We start from the raw sequence: 21,453 nt of genomic DNA on the forward strand, positions 1-21,453 counted from the left end.
AATATTCCAAAGTCAGTAATATTTTTGAAGAAATAAAATGAACTCTGTAAACATGACTTCAGTCTGGCAGTTACTTTGAGGGAAAAAGCGGTATGCCTAGATTGGGAAATATCTCCATTTAGAAAATTTAAATGCTAAATTTGTATGCGGAATATTGAGATAATGAAGAAGGGTAACCTTAACATACTCAATGTATTGCTGGGTCCATGACAGACATGCTTAATGCATTTCTTCATTATCTCTGTCTGTAACAAAACCTTGTAGCCAAACTAGTATCTGCACTGAAATAATAAAACTGCAAGTACTCTGACAAGGACATTTTATGATTCCATGATCATCAAAAGCACAGCAAGGATGCTACTTTTCAAGAGGCACTATGATTTATTTACAGCATGGTATCATGTTTCTCCATCACATTAAATAACCTGTTATGTAATAAATGCCCAGAAAATTTCCTACCAGGCTGAATGGTTCTTTAAGAAGAAAAGGAAAAACTCTTTAATGATCGCATCATGGAACACTTAGTTAAAAGATACTCAGTAAACAGACAGGTTATGTCATTACCTCACATTAAAAAACAAAACAAAACAAACAAAACACCCAAACCTCCTTTCTTCTAGGCGAAAAACGTTTGCAAAATGTGATCTTTGCGTACAGATGAAGGAAACTCTTTAAAAAAGGAGACAGTAATCAATTGCATCTTTAATGGCATATAGATTTTTAGTTCCAGTTAGCCACTTTTAAGAGATGGTAATAATAGAAGGTATAGCTGTTTATTCTGCTGTATTCCTTTAAGATCTTACAGTAACCAATACCTCAACAAAACCAATGCAATTCTTCCCACAATTTGAGTATTTAAAATTAGTACATTTTTTACCTGTTCTGTTTTTCCTGCTTGTCTGCTAAATCCGTACCTCCTAAAAGAACAACACGAACATGCAAGAAATACATCATTGTTTACAACTTTCACAAATACATTAAGTTTCTATCAGTTTTCAACATAAGAAATGCACCAACAGCCAGGTTCAGGTTAGTTTTGGAATGCTGCAAATAAACTAAATAAGCAGGTACTGCAGCATATTTACAAAATAATTTCAGCTCCATCTACTCCTTCCATCATGATCTGCAAATCTAGACTGTTCATAAAATATTGTTATGTAAAGCTCATGAAAGGAAAAAGCAATGCTTTCTTTCCATTTAGAAGTTAATCCTGAGCTATTAGCTACATACTACCAAATTTTGGAAAGGCCTCAGGAAACTGTCAGTGCAATCCCTTCTCCCAAAGAAACATTCATGCTTGTGTGCTTGATGAATCTGCAATTTCTTTCTGAAGTACAGCATTCAGAGTTTTAAATATATACTCAAATAAACTTTTTTACATCTGCTTCTTTTGAGGGAGAGGAATAATTGACATTTGAGTTATGTTGTTATTTCGGAAATATTATCTTAAAGAAAAAACAGGCAGAAAGAAATTTTAGATATGAGTAAGCAATCATTATGAAGCACTAAACCCAGCATGTACACAGATATGAAAATAAGTGATGCTCCCAATTGACTAAACTTACAACTACAACTGTTTAATTCCTTAACTACTGCAGAAGTAGGACTATTTATAAGCCTTTTATAGCTAAAAGTTAAAAGTGATCCTCAGCAGCAGTATCAATTTTCACCAGCTCTCCATTTATTCAACACTCTTACTTACCAGGTAAATTCCGTCCTATTTTACTACAGCATGACTCCAAGTTTTCAAGAGTTCCCCAACATTAAGTTCTCTCTGCATTTTAAAGCTTAGCAGTACAAAGAATGTGGCAGAGCACTACCCTTCCACAGAATATGCATAAAATTGTATTAGTATAGAAGCATTCATAAGTAGCATTGTCATTATCATGTATCTGTTCTCGCTTTTTGTCGGAGCACAATTTTATTTTCACACAGATAATTGCATCCAAGTAATGCACTGCACCAGAACAGCAATAACAAAAACTTAATCAGCAGTTATATCAACAGAGAACCCAGATGCCTCCCAGGCTTGACATTGCACATCTGTTATAGGAACCGACTTTGTACTTTGCTGAAAACTGATTGATAATATGCAAAGATGTGGCAATGAAAGCCCTTATCGAAAACAAACTATGCAACTGTGTGGAAAGATGCTCACTGGCATCACTCTGCTCTCAAGCCAGGCTCTGGCCTACCACATTAAAGCTCATTTGTGATAACCTCTAAACTAGAGGCCACAGATCAAAAAACAATTTAGAATATGGCACTATCACTGGCTGTATCTGAATAATGCGGCATTTGGTATTGGGACATTGCAAGACTCTATATTATTTGTTGGACTGAGAAAATTAACTTTTACGATTAGTGTTCTCTGAAAGGAGCCATTTTAATGATAACCAAGGGACACTTAGGACATAAAAACATCCTCTACAATTTGCTACAACTGCCATCTACATGCAATAAAAGAATTAAAGGTTCACTTTAACTATTTGAATTATAAAAGCATTCAATTCTATTCCTAAATCTAACAAAAATCTACCATTTGCCTTTTTCAGCAGTGTTCTAGTTCCCCTAAGAGTGTTGAAGAGCAGACAGTAATCCCTACTGCCCCCCCAGATTCTGTATTCATCTTGGAGCCCTTGTACTCATGTTAGTTTATTACTAGGTTCACAGTAGACATACCATCACCTTCCTTAAGAGTTTCTTTCTCTACCAAAACACATGAAGCAGATATTTGTGGGTCTCACTACTGTCACTTTCTCAGATGTTCTTTATTCTTGCACTCTATAAAAAATAGTTTTTTGATCAAGTTTCATGCTTTGCGAATTCATTAAGAAATCATTACCAGAACGCATTCAAATCCTGCAATTATCCTAATTTTCTCCCACTTCCACCCAATTCATGTTCAGCTCTTCATATCAAATAGCTAACTGTATTTGTCTTTTATTAAGTACTGTCCTTCTTTCATATCACCAGTTTAAATAAATGCCCTTCAAATACCAAATACCTCTTCTCCCTTTGTTCTTCTGCTAGGGCTCCACAATACCATCAAGATCACCTCAATAAATACTGTCTTGAAGAGATATTTTCCTTCCCAAAAGCTCACCAGTTCTTGGTTGTCTTTCTTATTAATTCCAAACCACTCCTCATATCTATGTACTGATGCACACTACACAACAGAAGAGCAGTTCCCTTATCTTCAACACTTCCTACTTCTCTGTTCTTATTTCCTCTCCCTGTATGTAAATGTTCTCCATAATCCATTTTCATTGTTTTTTAGATTAAAGATATGTCTGTTTTTCCAGCAGAAATGAGCTTTATTTAACGCTCAACTGTTCCACAGTACCTAAAGCTAAAACTATTTGTGAGGATCTGTAGAAAGCACTTTCTAGTTATTTTGATTTTCAAGCAGTATAGCAATTTCAAGTTTTGTCTTTTTTTAAAAAAAAACTAAAATTACCATAGAAAAATCATACACAAAAAAAATTCCCTTAAACTGCATAAAATATTTTATACTCTTTTTGTGTATTAGGAGATGTCTATTGTCACCAATATGTAGTGATGACACTGAAACAGTACAGGAAACTATAAACAGACAGAACAGGCGTACACCAGGACTTCATTTTTCCATACCAGCTCTTTGGATTCCCGTTGTGAGCACTGATGAAGTATCAATGACCTGATTTAAACATAAAGATTTCAGCATGCATGTCTTCCACTAAAGAGTCAGGGAAGAAATTCACGTGCCAAGTAGAATAATCCCTGACACTGTCACCAACTTGCAAATTCAGTTTTCAATGGGGAGAGAGGAATTGGGACTCTAAAACGGATGAGGTAAATCAAGCCTAACTCCTTACCAGCACTAGAAAAATAGTAAGACTCAGTCAAGACTACAGCCCATAGAAATTGTGAATGCGAACTGTGCTAGTAAAATTAGCTGTTTAACATATATAAACATCTCTATATTAATATATATAGAAGAGGGACTGTATTTCCTTGTAGTTTGCTGTGTTTTGAACAGATGAAGCTCATTAGAGCAGAGAGTAATCTTAGGCTTTTAAATCAGCTTGTTGTACTTCAGATAACTGCACTGAACTCCACTGGTGGTGGAAGGAAGGGAAAAGTTCTACAGTTAACCATTATATATCAAGTTTATGCAATGTCAGAAGAGCTCTGCTGAGTAACAGGACACTCAGATGTCTCCCAATAGTTTCATTCCGTTAGGAACACACAGAAGATTTCACCCCGCTTTAATGGAAAATAAGCTGAAAGATGGTAATCTGTCCATGCTGCCCTCACAAAATACCACCATGAATGAAAGGGGAAGATTATAAACAATCTGCAACCAGGGCACTTGCTGATTTCAACTGTGTGGCAAGAGAAATGCATAAAAAGAGTAAAAGGAAGGTTCGCAAAATAGTGAGACAAAACCAACAACAACAACAAATAATCTATAGTTTTGGGAGAGAAGAAGCCACAGAAGATGCAAAACCAAATTCAAATGTCGTGTGAACTCATTAAGTATTAAGAGTTCAGACAGCAGACAAGCTGTTCATATCACTAAACTATGAAAAGAAAACTGGAAATAGAAACTAGAAACTGAAACTCTGTAACATTATTTTCATGCATTTGGAGAGTTCCTAGTAAATCAGAGGGACTTCCAAAGGTAATGGATAAGTGCAAACCTTGGTAATCTTGTCTCTACACCGAAGTTTGCAAAAAGTAAAAAGCCGAAGCACTAAACCATGATTCAGCCTCCTGATGTAGCAACCACATTAGAACTACAAAAAGAAGCAGTAACAACTTCAGCTCCTTTTTTCCCCACTTTCTGGGGATTGCTTGCAAAGAGGCAATATTGATTGACAGACACTACCTAGAAGCATCATGAATTTAAGCTATTTTTATGAGGTAAAGAACAAGTATGTTAAATAAACATACCCGACTAGCAGCATAAAGGCAGAACTTGGTCTCCCATTGTACAAAACATTGTTCACACACATGAGGACTGTCCAGTCCCCACAGAATTTACAGTGTAAGCAAACAAAATCTGAAACCAAACAGGAGTAAATCTGAAACAGTTTGATCCTCAAGTAGTAGGGGGGAAAAAAAAACAAAACAAAACCCCACAATCTAAATTTTATACAGAATGCTTCTAAATACACACAATACAAAACCCACAGACAATTAAATGAAGCCTTTCACCTGCCGTATTCCAGAAGCGTAGCATGAACCTTTGATTCCTCATCTAGTAGTTCTTCAGCTCCCTTCTGACGTTTATATTTTCTCTGGGGTTTGTAAACCTCCTGTAAGACAGTGAATGAACTCAAAGCTTGTAAGAGGCTTTTCTAAAATAAATGATTAATTGTGATCTAGAGTGATATATATCACTGTTTGCTTTCCAACTCAATATACTTACCCAAATAAAAATCTTTCACTTGCTTTTTTTGGAATTACATGACAAAAATCTTACTGAATTTACTTCCAAACAATTTGCTATAGGATCTGTCTTTCCAGGTTTTAAATAAATAAATAAATAAATGGATATTTAACAACAAACATGATTTCTTCATTCACCTCTTCCATCACATTTGAAAGAAGAGTCAAAAATAACACAATCAATATCTATTAAATAAAGGGCCCATGATTTAGCTGATAATGCCAGTATCTAGAAATGTTACCTCCTTTGTGAATTAATTCTATTTTTAGACTCTTATTAGATAATTAAATGTAATTATCTACTCGATGAGGTTACAATGGAATTAAATCAGATTTTATTGCAATTTAAGGAACAAAAATACCTTAAGAAGTTTGGTACTAAAGTCATTTGATCTCACGCTATCCCAATGTGATCGTATAGCTGCACAACAGCTCAAATAAAAAAAGGATTCACAAGTACTACTTCATGCTGATAGAGCTACTTGCAATTTAAAAACAAAATGTAAACAAAAGGACGGAGCCACTAACAGACACAACTGTTACAGCACTGTAAATATGGCCTATATTAAAGTACCTGTTCGCTTCCTCCTTCCATATAGATCAACTATGCCATTATAAAAGTCTATATAACAACACTAGAAAAATTATTCTACCTCAAGCACAAACAAAATAAAATAAAAAAATCAAATCAAACAAAAAATAATCATGAGATCCTCAGCTTTCCCCATATTAGAAATTGGAACTGAGATAACATTTAATTTGACTGGAATTACTTTTGCTGTTCGTTTGGTGAAAGATTAGGGTGCAATGAGTCTGTAATGCAACATTTCTGTTGCTGGAATAAAGATACTTAGGTTAATTGAGTCTAGTATTTAATGCTATCCTGCTAGCAAAGATCCTGAAAAAAAACTAATGAAGAACCTGTGATCTCAAAGATTATTTTTTTTAGTCAAACTGATATTCTTTAAAAAGTGTATCCCCTAATTAGATGACATTTTCTCTTCTCCTTTTTCTGAAATGAAATTCCAGCCCTCATCACAGCAGAGAAAAATATCATCATCACCACCAAATAATCAGCATCATAAAGGAACACCCTCTCTCTTTTCTGGTCTGTTTTACATTCATATATTTAAAATCCTTCGAGGGTCAGGCTCAGGATGCTTAGAACAAATACATCAGAAAAAACAAAAGTTGAAATCAAAGCTTGAGCTTTCCACATATACATTTAAACTTCTGAAAATTCTATTCACATGGGACAAAACATTCAATGCAAGAAGCTACAGACTCTAAAACAAAAAAAGGAAAGAGTATCTTTCACTTGATCTGACTTTTTGTACCACACAAACTATTATTTTCAACAAGCAATTCCTGCACCATAACACTGCCAAAATAGCTTTCACTTTTTTTTCAAAGACATGTAATCCCAAAGTAGAGATTTCAAACAAGTGAAAATAGATAGTATTCCTTGGCAAGTTTCTCCTGAATTTGTCAGTTACCCTTTGCAATTTTTACTTCATTTCTAATCTCAATTTCTGTCATCTTTATTTCCAGCTACTAAATCTGCTGCATTTTTGACTGTCACATGGAAAAGCTTTTTTATGATCAAGAATCTCCCACAAAATGTACTTTCACACCTACAGAAAAGCAATGCAAGTCATAAAAATAATTATACCTTTTATGATGGCATTCTATATTATACCTGTGTTATATAAAGTGTAGGCATCATACCACAAACATTAGTCTTGGCATCAGATAATTGAGTAGTTGAACAAAACCACTGCAAGACGATCTCAGTTCACTAGACAGTCACCTTTCAGCAGCAGTAGTTCTTATTCCAATAACCATTACTGATATTTAATATTCCCTTTTCTAACCTTTAGGCCTGACAGTGACCATAAATCTCACTGTATTGTCCCCTTGAGAAGAGAAGGGTAGGTCCTTACACCAGAGTTATAATAATGAATTCAGACAACAGACTGATCTTTCACACTTGCTGGTCCTCTTTTAGGAAAGTGGATCTCTCTTCCAATTCCAATGGGTAATGATTTAAAGGTGACCTGCAAAAAAGCTTTCATCTAATAGCCACCTGCTCCTTCTTCCAGTTCCTGTGGATGGATAGGAAAGCTTGTGCGCTTTCTCCCCTGAAAATTCACTCTGTGTGCTCTTCTAGACTGCACTCATGCCTTGACGCCTTAAGACATCTCATGAACTAATCTTGCGTTAAGAAGATCAGATGCCAGCTGTAGAAGACGTAATCCTGACAGAGCTCATATATTTAAGGAAGAGGTGTTTGTTAATGATATCCTGAGTGGTGATGAATAAATGTCAAAACTTTACCTACCATGAAGATGCACCTAAAAACTAGAGATCTGTGATCCAGAGGAGAAGACAGAACACACCTTTATCAACCCTGCAGATAGATCCAAACTAGGGAGAGCATTCAGCATGCTCAAAAGCAGGAGAGCTACTCAGAGATATTTAGACAGGCTAGCTGAATGGTGCAAAATACTATCAAACTTATAAGACTGTACCTTGTTTTCCTTGCTTTCCATTATCCGTTTCATTCTTGGACCCTGAATATGGAGCTATTCCCTTAGCTGCAGAAGTAGACACATGCATATGTGATTTCAGGACCATGACCTACAAATTTTAAAGTAACAGCCCTAACATACTGGGCAAGTGAAAACCAATTCACCAGCTTCAACCAGCAAAGAAACACCTCATCTGGCACTCATGGACTTGCTTCATCTTTGCCATGTCATTCTCTTCCAGCTCTAAAAAGCAATTTCAGAAAACATGCAGGTAGATATGTAGAGGAAACCCAATCAAGCACCACGGGACTTTGTACAAGCCACTTGAATGGACCTGACATTTACTAGGTGACTGCACACTGAAAGTAGATTGCGTTCTTTCTTTTCAGACAAGTTCTCCCAAATGAACGTAGTAATAAAACAGAATAAACTTTAAAAATCGAAATTAGAACATAAAAACTAAGCCTTGAAACCACCTCTGTTCCTCAGCAATCAAAGGGATCCCTTCATCACTGTTAATCAAATATCTTCTGTATTTTTTAAATGACACTAAAAATTCTAGGTATTGATATCTTGAAACAGCATTGTGATTACTTTGTTTCTGTCTCTTCAGTCACAAGGTTGGTATCAGTCACTTGGATACAGAATCTGTAGTGCTATTTAAAGACAATGCAGGTAGAAAATGGATGCACTTGAAATATCTGAAAAATCAGGACAATTATTCTGATAATTGAAAATAAGCAGAAGCTCAATGAATTTCAAGTGCTACTTGATACAATACACATTTGGAATTTGCTTTCTTACATGGGTTTGCATTCTCTCTCAATTTAAAGGGTTATATAGGTGCACAAACAAAACAGTAATACTAATTTACAAGAGGAGCTAACTTGTAAAACGGAAAACAGATCTCACTGGAAAGACAAGTATTTCTGGTTGGAGTAAAAGACTCATTGTAAGTCTGCTAATAATTAAAACAACCAACCAAACCATGGGGAACACCACTTAAGAGACTGTAATTGAAATTTTCAAAGCAAGAGTAATTATTCAAATAGATTAACAAGGGATTTGCATTGGTCATCACCTGGAGACTTTCATAGCAATGTTCTTCTATAAACATACACTGTAATTCAACCGCATATATTAGGTTAAAAAAAAAACAACTACCTCCAAAATATGACAAAAGAGTAAGATGACTTGTCTGGTCCGTTACGCAAGCTATTGTATAGCTCATTACAATGGCATTTAACACCTCTATCCATGGACGAATTGTTTAGGGTGTCTGGCTAGAGCTACCTGATATAGCATTGATTTTTCTCAGAAGAGTAGGGTTTCACCATCTATTGAAGAGCCTTGGAAGCGTCCCACTCAAAGCATACCCAGATTCTTTATCCCTTCTCAAATGTTGGCCTGTGAATTTATCAAGACGGTTCAAAAAAGCCAAAACAAAACAAAACAAGAGTAGCGAACTGTTGGAGTCAGAAATGGTGAATTAACAGTTCGAAGCAAAAGGGAAAATTAGAGAGAAAGCAAGGACAGAAACTCAAGTTGCTAGCTAGGCATCTAAATTCCAGCCTGAGACAGTGATATAGCCTATGTCTTTTACATGCCACTCCTGGTAGCGTTCATGAACAAGCTTTCAAAAAACAAAACCAGTTTGTTCAAGAGTTAGATCTGCATCTGAAGTGGGAGAACACAAGTGATACCACCTTTCCCAACCAACATTTGCTACTTAAAGAAAACATTTCCGAAGTAGGGTGTGTATTTTTTCTGCTAATTACAAGAAGTAAAAAAGGCAAGTTCTGAAACACAGACATTTAAATCGAGGAGATCATCACCATTTTGATTAATTTCAAGATAAACAGTCCAACTGCTGATAGCTTCAAAGAAACACTTAGTCTGCTCATGGTTTAATAGCCTGTAAGCTACCTTGTGACTTTTGTTTGATACGTGGAACTCCACACTCTCTGTGCAGCCAGTTGATATGGTTTACCTACTTGTACAGCGCACATCTAAAACATTTTCAATCTGGTATGTTGGCATTTGTGACCTGTTCTAAGAATGAAGCTTGACATGTAACTTCATTGGGACCTTCTCATGAGAAAACCCAGGGTTGGTTGCATTAAACAGAATTAACTGCCACCATTTCATTACTAAAACCACTTGCTTCTTGATCATAAAAATCTAACATACTTACAAAGATATCAGTAACAGCTTTGATAGCCTTCTCTTTTCTTTGCATAAATTCATCATCCTGCAAGGCATTAATAGAGGTGATTAAAAATACCAGCAATGAGATTAAATCTCAACCATTGTAATGAGTTTAGCAAACAAAGTCGTCAAATAGTTTCTCAGAGAGCTGCCCAATTATTTGGTGAAATGTTAGTGATTTCCTGTAACACAGAAAAGTATTTGCTTCTCTCATCAGACAGACAGGTAGGCAGGTCTTTAAAACTGTATCCAGACCAGCAGGCTTTCTGCTCTCTGCTTATACAGTACCTGACCCAAATGCAATCCCAGCCCACTACTGGGAGCTCCAATCATTACTACACCATGAAGAGATGAAGTTGGGATGGGCTTAATGTGGAAAACAGAAGTTTCTCCTACTGCTATTTTAGTTTCCAAGCATTAAAACCAATCAAAAAATGCAAAACAAAATCCAAACTACCGCAAGCTAATAAAACCCAGCTGTCTTTGCCAATACTAGGGACATCTACCTTTAATGCTGTTACTGAATTAGAGAAAAAACTTGGGTTCTAGGTTTTAAATATGGAATTGCCTTGGTATATGCATAAATGGAACTGATGGCTCTGCATTATAGGCACAAATCCAAGCTCATTCCAGCTCTCCTCCTACACCAAGGAAACTTCATATCATTACTGCACGATAGGAAGAAGAGAGGATCACAACACTGTTTTAAGCATGCAATTTCAAAGTAGGCAACATTCGAATATCATCAGAAGGAGAAGGAATGTGATCAAGCTATCTCTAACAGTGCAAAATTACTCTTACCAGTACACTTCTAAATAAAATTGCACCTCTCTCCTCTGACAAACATGTTTTACAGAGACGAATGTATTTCCTTTTAACCAGAACCTGTCCCGCTCTGTCCTTCCCCAAGTTCAGTTTTTTAGGAATCTAGTTTTCAAGAACAAATTTTGGGGTTTGGATACAGGGAGACAAGAGCTGACTTTGAGCACTCTACGATCACCCCCAAGTTATAAAGCATTAAGAGCATAACAATTCTAATTTAGCTAGATCAGCTTTCCCACAGCACGCTGGGTGTTGTCAAACACATTTCAGGCAATACAGCTCCAGTCACATGGTTAGCCTGGATACACCGTACACAGCTCTATATCCACTCCAGAAGCAAGCTACCTGGCAGGCCAGACTGACAGAGAAGTACCAAATATTACAGCAAAACTAAGGCAACTGTTAAGCAAAAGTTAACCACTATCTATGAACTCTCTGTCATAACAATGCTTTAATTTTTTTCCCAGCTGAACGTGTATGTGGATTCCTCTAGGACCGATTAACAAAATGATAGCAAAGGCAACTCTGGTATACTGTGCTGATTTCAGAGCTGTGAAGCTGGAACTGCACCTGAGCATTTGATGTATTATTACAGAAAAAAGAACTGGCTTGATCTTACCTCTGGTAGTCTATGAGATTTTTGAAACTGTGATATAGAGTAAGAACGGATATAGTCTCCCATTTCTTCCCTGGTTTCTATTGCACGTTTCACCAGCCACTGAAAAAAAACAAACAGAAGTTTGTGTCAGTGGAAAGAGGAAGAATTACAGCAGCAAAGACCAAACTACTGTACAATTCTTTTTAATACATAATAAAACCTAAAAGCACATTTTAAGGACACAAACAAGCACATTCATTTGTAAAGATGGTAACTTAGAGACCTAGTCCTAACAAAATGATTCAGCATTACCTATTTTATAAATTTCATGTTTGCTCTTCTTCAATGTACTAAAAAGCTCAGTGGAGCAAACAGATAAAGCATAAGCTAACAAACCAAATGGCTTTTCTTATAATCAAAGTTTTACATATAAAAACCTAAATATTCTTCATCCTGTTGAACTATATTGAACCATACAAACCTCAGTGAGCCATACTGTTCACACTACAGTGGGATTCAATAGTCCAAAGAAGATCAAACTGCCTTGCCTTATAAGCTCCTTGGAGCAGAGCCTGATATCCAAATAAAATCACTTTTCTGAATGTTATTTGTAACTAGCGTACTGCAAAATTAGTTATTTTGCTGCGTGATTTACTCCCTATTTAGCTTGCACTGCAACTTCTCATATATCCAATTGCTTTTACACTCTAATTAATTTCTTATAGTAAGTATGGAAAGAAAATTCTATTGCAAATTTCAACTACTAGGAATTCTTAGTTGACAAATTAATTTATAAACAAAAACATATGAAATCTTCACAAGAATAAGCAAAGTTCATTAGAATTTTGCCAAATGAATTTCTGTAATCCAAATGTTTGTATCTTCAGTATAATCATTCCAAAAAGGAAAACGAAGAGTATCTGCGGAATAGAAATGGATGTAGGCCACTTTAAACATTAGTCTTTCAGCTTGCATCTTTAAGGAGGAAAAAAAAAAAAATAATACACATCCCACCCCCAAAAACCCCCTAAAGTGCCATCCCAGAAATCTGAGTTTCATAAACCCTACATCCTAGCAGGACAAATCTACTACTTAAGCTAAAAATACATTTTAACAAAGTACCTTTTACCGCACTAAGTAGTTACGTTATCTACAGCATTCATTACTATTACTTCTTAAACATTAATACATTATGTTATCAAAATACAGAACAATACATAACATAGAAAAATACACAGCAGTAATTCACAAAACAAAAATTTTCCGGCTTTCTGTTTTCATCTATACCACGGAATAGCCAGCACACCTCACAACTCACCAGACCAAGAGCTCAGCTGTACCAGCCTGCACAACATACATCCTGTTCTACATTCAAAAACTCAAAATTCTACTGTACTCTAAAAGCTATCAATGTTGTCCTTCTACTGAGTAGGCCATACTGAATAAATAATAAATTCTTCAGTTCTAGGAAGCATTGGATTTACAGCATATATATACAAACATGTGATTATACTCTGCACGCATACAGGTTCATCCCTCTCTGCTCCAAAGAAGCCCCTGGGAGCATACTTTAAAATAAACAGATAGTCCAGGTGGCTTTTACACAGTCTGTGGGGTAAGGCATGGTCATCCTTCCACAAAGCAAGCTTGAACTGTTCACAGCACCTATCTCTATCACTCTGAGTGGGAGGAGATGGGCTGGAGCTCTGCTGGAATTTGAAGCAATTAGAAGTTGAACAGAAAATGTTCTGGGCTCTCAGTGCCAGGACCCAACACTGAATTTGTCTTGTATCATTAGTCAATTATACTCTGACAGAAGGCACCACTTGGAACACGACCTCATCTCATTAATCTTGGCTGTACCCCAGGTAGAAGCCATTACAGTTAGGTTATATGCATTTCTACGAAATTATCCTACTGTACACCACTTACTGTTCTCAGAAACTACAGCTCCACCATGAAAAAATGTATCTTCAAGCCTATGAAGTGTTCAAGAAGAACCACATGCCCGTATAAGAAAAAAGACTTCTGACATTTATAAGACCACACAAAAAGCCACAAAAGATTGAAGTACATTTTAAATAATGTTGGAGAAGATATATCTTGTGGGCTGTTGACAGCCTGTGCAGGAGGTCACATAAGAGATCAGATCAATCTTGGGATCCAAGTTTGAACCAGCAACTGTTTTCTGTGCTATAACCATGAACCCCTGGAAAGTGAGGGGAAGATGATGACAACGAGAGAGATGAAAATGCAGACTATTCATTAGAAAGCATATCTCAACACAAGATCATGCACATACTTTTCTCCGTGAACATAAGCAGAATTTACTAGGAAGAACGGCACTATTGCTGCCCACTGGAATCTGTTTTAGTCTTTTTTTTCTTTTTCTTTCTCTTTCTTTTTTCTTTTTTTAAAGTTCTGCTACAGTCTATGGCAGTGAGCCAACTCAATCTAATTTCTTCCTGTAGGGAAGGATTCATCTAAATTCCTCCTGTCAAGTTCACCAGACTAGCTTGCACAGTGCAAGAGCTATTGGGACACAATGCCAGATGGAGGAAAGAGTTTCCATGTTATTTCAAGACTGGTTTGAGATTTAAGGATAGCAAGTGAAATCTTAACTTTAACACAGCATTGAGTGAAGTATCACTATCAAACACATAATTCATACATGCCATGGTGTGGTCAGCCTATTATAGCTCTTGCATAGTCTTTTTCAAAGAACACAGTATACTGGTGACAACAACAAAAGTTTTCTTGAAAGCCTATCTTGGTTGGGACGAAATGAAGAACCAACAGTATCTGGAGCAGGCAGAACTTCACAGGGACCTGACAGAAAGACACAATTTCTAAAAAAAGATTCTCTACATACAAAAAACCCGAAGCTCATCAAGAAAGACTTCTTCACCAAGTATGGACTAAATATACCACCTACTGGCCAGCTACTAATACTGAGAATCACTGCGCTTGGAGAAATCTAGAAGCTGATTTCCTCCTCCCTGCTTAGACTTAATGTTTCTCCTTTCCAGAGGTAATATCCCAAATCAGGACTTTGGATAAAGCAGGACAGAAAAAAGAATACCTAGTGCTACAGTATTTACAGCAGGAGTAATAGTTCATGTTCTCACTTTAGGAGAGGAATTATTTTTCCTGTGAGAGAAGTCTTGTATTTGATAAATGTTACCATTCATTATCATCATCATCATCATCAAGTGACTGGGGCAAGAAAATAACTTGGGTTGGAATTATTTTTTTTTTTTGGTAGGAAAATACAAGTTTAGAAGTAAAAACTCACATTAACAAGACACAAACTTTCCACCTTAGGCAGCATCACCACAGCTTGAAAGCTGTGCAACAGTAGCACACACCACATAACTGCACTCCCCACAAAAAGTTAAGTGTGGTTTTCCTCAGGAGCCTCCTACCAGAAGATAACAACAAAGAGACAACAGAAGTTTTCCCCACTTCTTACAAACTTGCTAAAGTCTTTCACAGACAGGAAGTAAGGAAATATTTAATGAAAAAGAAGCTTGCTTAACCATTTTCATTTTCCCTATTTATCAAAGATACATTTCCATGCGCAGATGAAAGTAAACTCAAAAATGGTAACAACATACCAAGCATTCTCAAGATACCACACACAACTGGAACACATCACGTGTTAGCTTAAACCTTAATAAAATTAAGAACTACAAGCATGCACATGGTCAGTTAGTGGTGGTCAACAAATACACAATAATAGGATCACACGTCAGAGCAATTTATTTTTCCACCCATACAGCTTTTAAGTGATATGAATGAAAGATGAATTATGCTTAAAGAAATAACTCCAAGTGGCTTTCACCTTATTCATATCCTTCTGATTGAATGACTATCTGTATAACTTACCTCATATGCTTAAACATAGACTGTAAGATATTTGTTCCATTTCCTAGTCTGGCAAAGTAGATTATCAGACTCTGAAACAAGCTTAAAATTCAGTTTCTTTAAGCAGACATTCCACAAAAGGCAGAACCTGACTCCTTTTCAAGCAATTTAAAGAGTTTGTTTTCTGTTTTTCTTAAATGTGGATCAAACAATACTTAAGAATTCTATCATCCATAACATCACTCAATTATTTTAAAACATTCATTTAAAGTACTTCTCTGTGATTATTCATTCCAAAGTTAAATAAAGAGCCAAACAATAATACATATCTTTGTTAAAAAGTTTATGCAAGTTTTATGGCCTTTTTCAGCAAAGTATCAACACATCACAAAATTATTACCTGTACAACAGGAAATATATGAATGAAATCCAGTCCCTGGATCTGATGTGGTTCCAAACGATGAGGACACTTCATTTTTGGTAATACTGACACAATTTTTTCAGTTAAGGCACTATTATAAAACAACAAAAACACACACACATATATGCTACAATTTTCTTTTGCAAATTACAAATTATTTTTGCAAACACAGTAGTTAGAAGGTTCCCTCTAGTGGCTTCCATTGTGTACAGCTGTGAAAAGCAATCAGACTTTCATTTACAAAATAGCTTTTACATTGTACTACAAATATTATTAGTCTGTGAAGAGGTGATTAAACCCTTCTTGCAGGCTCCTCTGCTTGTTATTTCATTTGTAATATTACACAAAATTTTAAGATCTGCATGTTTGGTCAGATGAAATGTCTGTGTAAGATATACCTACAAACACCTTTGCATACCATAATATATGCACACATGAAGAAATGCTAGCTTTAGCAACAGTTATACTAAGTAAAAGATAGGCACTCAAAGAAAGTGCAGAATCAAATGTAAGAACTTAAAAATTTGTTTAGCAGAACTCCCAAAATATATGTTGACATTATTACTGAAATTTTATGAGTTTACATATATATTACACCTAAAACCTAAATACACAGTATACTTCACATGGTTTTGAAGTGAGTAAAACTGAATTTGCTGGCAACCGTCTCATTCTACAGCTCAGGTAGGCGCTGGTGAAGTGAAAGGATTACCCTAACACAAGAGGTTGATCTACAAGAACACCATCCTGCTTCTAATAAATCTCTTATTTTAGGGCAAGGTATTTTTTTTGCTGTCAATGCTCTCAAACACATTTTTGAAGCAGGTGTCAGCACTGAGGATGAACACTGTACTCAGAAAATCTAAAAATATTTTTCCATGAAGGAAAAACATTAATTGGTCCAGTACTGACCTCAGTGATATTCAGTACTGCCTAAATGGACAAGGAACATTCTGGAAGAACAAAAGGGGAGTAAGAGATATGAGACAAAGACCAAAGTCTGGGAACAGAGCCTGAAATGTTGTTACTTCTTAAGAGAAGTGAAAACTTTGACATAATTCTTACAAGGCAATTTCCACTATGGCATCATACTAAAATTCCACAACATGAAAACAGCAGCGTCTCTCAGAACAATCAAAGCAAATGCAATTTAAAAAAAAAGAAATTTATTCAATAGATGCAAGATCCTCTCCTAATGTATGTTTCCGTGTTTATCTCAACCCAGCAATTAAATAATAGGACACCATCAAAATGTTTTCAGAGTAATACTGACAAAACACAACTTAACTTTTCCTTATCTTGAGAATGTCACAGAAGCACTGAGCCACCACCAACATAAACATTACATGGACATCAAAACAGCCTATGCTTGTGTGACTCTGAACACTTCAGATTTATAAATAAATCATTGTTGCTGTTTTGGGAGAGGAGCCTGGGTTTTGTTTTGTCAGTTTTGCATGCAGTCAGCTGGAAAGATAACAGAATATTTTCAGAACAACTTAACTATTTCTTATCCTGCTGTTCTTAAGAATAACAAAGATGGTAATTATAAAAACTTGGTGATTATAAAAACTACCACCACCATCTTCATTCCTAGTCTCGACTTCATTCTGTGCACTTGGTAATGCTTTACATTGTTATCTATGATGATTTGAGTGTCTCCAAGTTAATGGTTATAACTACAAATCTTTTTTTTTAAATGTGTTACAGTCTTGCTAATGCTAAATGACTTTCAAGAAAACAGCACAGAAAGATATTCAATTACATTGCGCAAACAGGTTTCTTCATGCAACTGTAACCTGACAGGCTCTTCTTACACCCTGCAAATTTTAATTATGGCTCTTTTATCACAGAAATGCACAAAGAAATAATGTAGTTTCGAATGTATTCTCTTTCTCACATAAACAATGTTTACAGCCTCCCTAATACAGGAATTAGCTGGCTTACAAACAAATTCCATGCATAAGGAATGAATTAAACCAAAATGGGTCACTATCAGGAAGTGAGATACTTCTGAGGATATACTCCTCCTCAGTATGGGGCAGGTAACTGTTTCAGCAACAGTGTCATGCTTTAAATTCTGTTTGCTGACGCCTACAATTCCAATCCAGAACCATAAAGGAGAATCATACAGCAAAACTGCAGACATGGAAAATCCAAGGATGGTCTTCTAATGTTGCACTCCAGTTTCCAGCAGCGTGGTCTCCTTCTGCCCTTTGTTTTGGCCTCTGCCTCATCCCTTTGTGCCAGCACAAGCAGCTGTGCAGCTGCATAGAGAACTGGATCCAGGAACTGATTCATGTTAAAACCATTTTCCTTTTTTTTTTTCCTTTGGTAGGTTTTAATCTGGATCAGTTCCCAATCCAGTTCAATTTGGAGCCACATAAATGCTTTCACTACTTAGTAGGGATATAAGAACATGGCAGCGCAGAGGGGAATAGCACTGCCTTTTTTTGGAATAAGCTTCTTTCTGGTTTTAGAGTTTGTAGAACTACAGTCTGAGAAACTCAGAAACCAGTGCAATGTTTTGCAAATGCGTGGTCTTGAAAAACAGGAAACTTGGACTAAAAATCTTTCTTATAAACAACCAACTATCAGGTAACTTCCCCCCCGCCCCCCACTCGCTGCTTCATTTCCAAGGAAAAAACCACCACACTTGCCATTTAATCAACTTACATTTTTTGACCAATAGTAGAGTTTTCCTGAAATAATAAATCAACATCGATATCAAAGTTGCAAGTAGTGATACACCACGTCATGCCGCCTACCACCTAGCAAAGAAGCAACAGCATGATTAGTTCCATTTTAACTTGAAGAGGTAAAACCAAATACATCTTAAAGGCTTTATTTATTTTAGAAACTACGGCTTTGTATTTTCTTCATCCTCGGTATTCTTATACAGAGACTGAAATACATACAGGTAGCATACATATATCAACTTCTACATACACATACACAAGACAGAACAAAACCAGCAGTTAGTGACATTCTAAACTCCTCTTAGCTTTATATATCAGTTTAGAAACAGTTCTCGGACTTAAAAAAAAATAAAATAGATAAAACATGACAGTATGTTAAATGTCACAATCTTTAAAAAGTGACCATATCAAAATTTTATCAAGGATCATAATTTCTGTATTTATATATTTACCTTTATATATACCTTTGGTACTATTATTCTTTGCTTGCTGACATACGCAACACCAAGTGCTAGGCACAGCATCAACATAGTAATGGAAACCCCCAGCTCTGCAGAAATCTCTATTTCAGGCCCTATTCCTACAGATACTTAGGCATATTTAAACTCCTGAGCCATTTCATCAACTTTACATAAATTACATAAACATTTAAAGACAATATTGCATAAACATATGCAAGATGATCTAAGTGTACGCAAAGGCAAAGAACAGAAAAAGGGATTAAAATGTGGAATAATTTACCAACATCATACAGCAGATTAGGGTGTTCCACATAAGATTTTCTAACGCATTACCCCTCTCACATTCCCCTCTGAAACAGTTAACCAGTATCCCTTTTATACTAGCAGCCAGATCATTTTCAATAGCAATGCTCATTTTTGTAAAGGTTGGCAATTGTCATGAAATGGTAACTTTGCAATTGTATTCAGGCAAGTATAAACCTGATGCATTCACTTCTACACGTAAATGCAACAATATTACATCCTAAGGCCATCTCCTTAAAACTACTTTGTGTCTGTGTGCACAGCCTCCTGAGCAGCTAAGGTCAGTAACACCAAGCAGTCTGAAGAAACTAAAACTGCATTGCAAAGTAAGGCTGTGCTATGATCAAAGAAACAGAAGAAAACAGAAAAGTCCATTTCAAGGCTGCCGCAGTTCTGTGTTTTCGAACCTTGGTTCAGGAATTTCTCACAGAGTCAGCACTAAATCCATTCAAAAGTCTCTTTTCAACCTGAACTTTGCTCACTGTCAGCATCACATACTTCCTGTCGAGGACAATGAAAGGTTAACATACACGACATTCTAAAGATATGTAAAAACAGCCCCAAAATAATCTCACTAGGCTAACTGTTCCATTCTTACACAGAGCCTCTCAAGACAAATATTTCCTCGTTTCTCATTAACGAATTTTGAAAATTCATTAATAATTCATAATAATAATAAATTCATTTTGAAAATTACCACGCTATCTCCAAGTATCAAGTCTTTCTAGCTATTCTAACTGCAATTGAGAGAGGGGCAAAATTTCCTGTATATGACTCTAACTTAGGCCATAATACCACAAAAAAAGCACACCAGCAATTACCTTGCATCCAATTGTGTCCTTTAAAATAGGCCTTGCTGCACTAAGTTGTTTTTCAAGACTGAGGAGGTCCTATCTGTCTGAAACTGGGTCATTTGCAGAATTATTTACATAGGAAAGCCTCATGTGTTGCAAGTGTCTTTTTTTTTTTTTAAAGTCACCTAGAACTGCTTAAATTAACTAGCAAAAAATAAGTAATCATCACATAGTTAAAAAAGGTTTTTAAAAATATTGCATTGGTCTCACCTTGTCAAAGGGCGATAACCCCTTGATTCTTGCTCGAAAATACCCAGCAGCCACTAACAGTTCCAAAATTTCAGTCAACTTGACGTTTTGTTCCTCATCTTCTCTTGTTTCAACCTGAGAAGCGAACAATGCAACACTAATTCAGTGTTTCTCTTTCATTTTTCAAATGAACATTTTCCAAACTTTATCTTAACATAGACGACATATCAGGGAAAACCCTGACTTCCATTAGCAATTTGGTTGTTAATTTGAAAGACATTAAAGAAATAGGTAATGCATTTCTACATGGATTTAACATCACATTTTTCTCACTGAGTTAATCTGCTTTTGCTGTTCAAACTCCTGGTCCACTGCTTGCCTCCAGCTAGACAGATTGCCCCTGTTGCCATAAGACAGTTAATTTATTCTCCATTTTGTGCATTTATTTCAATTTCAGGGTTCACAAAATCATACACCTCAATTTAACATTCTATAATCTTTTTACAAAAACAGGAGGAGACGTTCATGTTAAATTCCACTTTTTGGGTAATGCAATTTAAAGCAAACTCAAGGTATGGCAGCAACAAAAAGTAAACTCTGACGGGCAGCCTGGAGAGTTTCAGTGCTCCAGAGCCTTATCAGCACAGCAACCTTCTAAGAGTGCTTTTGTCCCCGGGTTATAGGATGAAACCCCACAGCTACGAGAACATCCATGATTTACTAGAGGTACAGACCACCCAAACACCTCAGACCCAGGCCGGAGAGACTGCTAACAGGGTTGTAGGTCCCCCCTCAGGGGCTGCAGGGACCCTCCGACACACCCTCCCCACCTTCCTCTTCCCCAAAATCTTATCGACAGCCTCCTCCTCTCCTCTTCCTCCCACAGAAGCCTGAAAAGCCTCGCAAGCAGAAGGGACAGGGAAACGTAATGGTGCACAGAAGGTGACCTACACAGGCGCTGCCTGCAGCCCCACAAGGCCTCCCCCGGGAGCGGGGCGGAGAGGGGCCCGGCTCCCCTCGCCCTCAGGGACCGCACCTCACGGGGCCGGGGGCCGCGGGGAGGG

General features: G+C 36.5%; 1 protein-coding gene across 1 annotated transcript in view; it reads right to left on the reverse strand.

The window, feature by feature from the left end:
* The window catches only part of CCDC93 (coiled-coil domain containing 93), a gene marked incomplete at both ends in the record, with an annotated part of 40,623 nt that extends 20,099 nt beyond the window's left edge, over positions 1-20,524 (reverse strand). Inside the window, 7 exons of the mRNA XM_009702760.1 lie at positions 878-917; positions 5,203-5,303; positions 10,162-10,218; positions 11,617-11,715; positions 15,863-15,974; positions 18,560-18,654; positions 20,411-20,524. Coding sequence (XP_009701062.1) covers positions 878-917; positions 5,203-5,303; positions 10,162-10,218; positions 11,617-11,715; positions 15,863-15,974; positions 18,560-18,654; positions 20,411-20,524 — 618 coding nt within the window. The remainder of the gene's footprint in view (positions 1-877; positions 918-5,202; positions 5,304-10,161; positions 10,219-11,616; positions 11,716-15,862; positions 15,975-18,559; positions 18,655-20,410) is intronic.
* Between the last annotated feature and the right edge of the window lie 929 nt (positions 20,525-21,453).

The sequence above is a fragment of the Cariama cristata genome, unplaced genomic scaffold, assembly GCF_000690535.1.
Source record: "Cariama cristata isolate BGI_N322 unplaced genomic scaffold, ASM69053v1 scaffold42966, whole genome shotgun sequence".
NCBI lineage: Eukaryota > Metazoa > Chordata > Aves > Cariamiformes > Cariamidae > Cariama > Cariama cristata.